The 3,983-nt window shown below is 63.5% G+C and overlaps 1 protein-coding gene across 1 annotated transcript; it reads left to right on the top strand.

Moving 5' to 3' along the window:
* Positions 1 to 391: 391 nt before the first annotated feature.
* FNDC11 (fibronectin type III domain containing 11) lies at positions 392 to 1,433 on the top strand. The gene has a single exon (XM_045883916.2). It carries the CDS (start codon positions 392 to 394, stop codon positions 1,391 to 1,393), a length of 1,002 nt encoding a protein of 333 aa, XP_045739872.1. The 3' UTR covers positions 1,394 to 1,433.
* The last annotated feature ends 2,550 nt before the right edge of the window (positions 1,434 to 3,983 follow it).

Genomic DNA, 3,983 nt, shown 5'->3' on the forward strand with positions numbered 1-3,983 from the left:
TTCACCCCATTCAGACGAGGACCTGAGGCTTTGGCCAGGCCACACAGCTGGTCAGTGGCTGGGTTCCTGCCCGGGCCCGTCTAGCCCTAGGGCCCATTGTCTCAGCCCTTCCCCGTGTCCCTGTGTCATCACAATGGATAATCAGTAGAGTGGTTGCCCCTCAGTGTCCAGTTTTATCCAGATCGGCAGCCTTTTCCCAGAGAGATGTGCTCTCCCCACGAGCTCCTCCCCCTGGGGGAGGACAGAGGGCCCAGTATGGAGGGCAGTGGGCCTGAAGCCACCCCTCCCCCCCCCACACACACACACTGACCTGAGTGAGCCCCTGGGTGGGTGGCAGAGGCCAACTGACCGTGTCAGCTCACACCCCACCCTCTGCCCCCTGCTCCCAGACATGAACTTCCAGGTGACAGGCCTGGGCCTGGACAAGATGAAGCTGGACAGTCCCCAGTCCTTCCTGGACCAGGAGGAGGCCGAGGAGGCTGAGGATCAGCAGCTGCTGGAACCAGAGGCTTGGAGGGCCTACATGGAGCGCCGCACGGTGCTGCGCGAGTTCCTGACCTCGGACCTGAGCCCCCACCTGCTCAAGCGCCACCATGCCCGCATGGAACTGCTCAAGAAGTGTTCCTACTACATCGAGATCCTCCCCAAGCACCTGGCCCTGGGGGACCAGAACCCCCTGGTGCTGCCCAACACCATGTTCCAGCTCATCGACCCCTGGAAGTTCCAGCGCATGAAGAAGGTGGGCACCGCCCAGACCAAGATCCAACTCCTGCTGCTCGGGGACCTGCTGGAGCAGCTGGACCGTGGCCGCGCCGAGCTGGACGCTCTGCTGGAGTCGCCTGACCCGCGGCCCTTTCTGGCGGGCTGGGGGCTGGTGGCACAGAGGCTGGCAGACCTGTCGGCAGTCATGGACAGCTTCCTGGCCATGATGGTACCTGGGCACCTGCACATCAAGCACCGTCTGGTGTCTGACATTGGCGCCACCAAGATCCCGCACATCAGGCTCATGCTGAGCACCAAGATGCCCGTCATGTTCGACCGAAAGGGGTCGGTGGCCCACCAGGACTGGGCCAGCCTGCGCTGGTTTGTCACCACCCAGCCGGCGGCCCCGGAGCAGTTCGAGCTGCGCTTCAAGCTGCTGGACCCACGGACACAGCAGGAGTGCATGCAGTGCGGCATCATCCCCGTGGCCGCCTGCACCTTCGACGTCCACAACCTGCTGCCCAACCGCTCCTACAGGTTCACCGTCAAGAGAGCAGAGAGCTACACGCTGGTGTATGAGCCCTGGCGGGACAGCCTCACCCTGCAGACCAGGCCGGGGCCCCCAGAAGGGCCCACCCCCAGTCGGCTAGGCAAGCCGGGCCTGCCCCTGACCACACTTTCTGAGAGATGATTTTCTAATATTTATCCCCTAATAAAGACTATAAACACACACACACAATTAAAGAAACAAACCTACTTACGTTTTAGACGCAGCTGCAGCTGTGCGAGTCTGACTCTGCGCAGCCTCCCCCCCCAGCCCCAGGCCCCCCAGGTTCCTGCCCCCTTCCCAGGGGACACCTCAGGCTGGACCTTCCAGGATCGCCGTCCCCGGAGAAAGACGAGCAGCCCTGGCAGCTGGCTGCCCCGAGCAAGGACGAGAGCTTCTCCGAGGGGCTCTGCCAAAGCGGCAGCCCCTCCTGCATCTCCCCCTCCCCGTCTCCAGCACCGTAAGCAGCCCTGAGACCCTGACACAGGCCCTGGCTGTCTCTTCCTGTGTCCTAGGCCAGGGCTCCCTAAGGGGAACAATAACCTTGTTGGGGGCAGTCATGCCCCATCCTATTGCCCCCAGCATCACTGGAGTTAGGGCAGAGGGCGCCCAGGCCATCAGGACATTGTGTTTTTTAAATGACAAGGCCTTCTCCCCAAAAGAAGCTGAAGCTCATCTGTACTCCTGTCCTAAGGTGGCTGAGGGCCCCAGGCAAGGGAGCCTGGCAGAGGGACTCCCCGAGACACAGGCATGCCCAGCCTCGTGGGGGGGTCCGGCCCCTCCCTGCTGCCTCAGTAGGCTGTCCTTGCCCCCCCTCCCCCCGCACGGTCGTGTGACCACCAGTGTGGCCAGCAGCCCCCTCCCTTCCCACGCCCACGTCCACGTCCTGACGCAGGTGATGCGAAGGTCGGCATCTGCCTGCTGCTGCAGCTTGGCTGTGTCCAGGTCCAGGAGGCACAGCACCGTGTGCCATGGCCAAGGGGAGCTGCCAGTATGCTGAGCTGTCCTCCGCTCCCTTGCCCATCATACGGGCCACTAGGCCCTCTGAGAGCAGAAGGCCTACAGGGCAAGATGACCGGGAACAGGGACTGTCTCCCCCACTGGCAGAGAAGTGGTTTGGAGAGAGCAGGTCCCCAGCTGTCGGAAAGGCCCCAGGACCTGCCCACCCCCCACCCCCACCCAAACCCGCTATAGACAGAGGGGGAGACGGCCCTCCTAGGCCTCTCCAGTAGCTGACCCACTGTGTGCCACTGCATGCCATTCAGGCGGTCAAGCCAGACTGTCACACCCTGTGTCGCATCATGTGGCTATGGGGCGGACACTCCTGGGTGTTCCTCAGGGTCCCGTCACCCCAAGGCATCTGGAGAGGGGGGAAGGAGGGGGAGGGGTCCAGAGCAAAACCATGGTACTCCTCGGAAATGACCGGAAATGACCCTCTGTGGAGGTAGGGCCCAGGGTAGGGGGAGGAGGCAGGGAGAGAAGCAAGAACTGGCCAGGGACCAGGGATTGGGCTTTGTGCCAGGTCATACCATCCATCCCACCAAGAAGGGGGCAGGCTGGAGTCGTAGTTCTCCAAGGCAGGCGGCTATGGGCCAGGCGGCTGGGGGTCATCCCGGATCCCCGCGCCTCCAGCCCTCATGCGACGGCAGCTGCCCAGAGGCCAGCCCCGCGGCAGGTCCCCGCTGTGAGGGCCCCCGCACCACCAGGCCTGGCGCGCCCGCGTCTTTGGACCTCGCTCGCGCGCAGGGCCAAGCGCTTTTTCTCTGCGCCGAGCTCCGTGTTTCGCCGCCTTGCACGAGAACGCGCCTGACTCGAAACCTTGACCCTCTTTGCGGCGAGGCCCGCCCTCCGCCTGCGGCCCCGCCTCGCGCCGCCTCTGCGCGCAGGTGCCCCGCCCGCCCTGGTTCCCCACCGCCCCGCGCGCGCTCCGGGCTTCAACGCCCGCTCCTCTGTGAAGCCCTCCCTGACTCCAGGCTGAAGAGGTCCCGACTTCCTGCCTCAGGGCGCCTGTTGGTCCTCGTTTCGACTGCTTTCGACCAGGTAGTAAAACTTCTCCATGCCTGCGTGGTTGGCCTGGAATGAAAGTGCTCTCCCAGGCGGGGCCCGTCTGGCTCCCTGTGCAGCCTCACAAGGAACACACAGGCCTCGGAGCAGGCCTTTGACTCTTTGACTCTCTGTGACCTCCACACCTGTCTGATACCCATGCGGGCACCTAGGGAAGCCAGGGCCTGGGTCCGCCTTCCTTCATACAGCGGTGCTGTTGGAGGTACTGGGCACTGAGCAACAAACCAGCCAGGTACGGAATGGCCAAAGTTGGCTTGGAGGAGGTATGCGGCGTTCCAGGGTCCTCAAGCATTCAGACCCTGGACCACGCAGGACACTGGCAGGGCTGGCAGCCTCAGGGACTTTGGACTTGGCCTGGGGTCTGCGTTCAGTAGGCTGGGCATGCCTGCATCGCCTGGATCCAGCTCGTCCCTGTGGCCCATCTTCACCAAGTCAGCCCCCCACCCAGCTTCCACTGTTCTGGCACAGACCCTGCTCAGCCCACTGGCTGTGTGGTCCACTGTGACATGGGGACATGGGGACACCAGCCCCTCCCAGAGTGCTTGCTTGTCCAGCATCCGGCTAGAAGGGGCTCTTGATTCTTGACAGACTCAGGAGCCACCCTGCAACCCAGAACAAGAGGAGGCGCCTCCCCTTCTTGCCCCCCAGTAAAATCTCAAACACCCAGAAG

This window comes from Mirounga angustirostris, unplaced genomic scaffold (genome assembly GCF_029215605.1).
Source record: "Mirounga angustirostris isolate CCGP_5_RB_7025 unplaced genomic scaffold, mMirAng1.0.hap1 SCAF_10, whole genome shotgun sequence".
Lineage (NCBI taxonomy): Eukaryota > Metazoa > Chordata > Mammalia > Carnivora > Phocidae > Mirounga > Mirounga angustirostris.

Coding starts and splice junctions, on each gene's coding strand:
- FNDC11 (XM_045883916.2), top strand. CDS start 392: ATGAACTTCCAGGTGACAGGCCTGGGCCTGGACAAGATGAAGCTGGAC.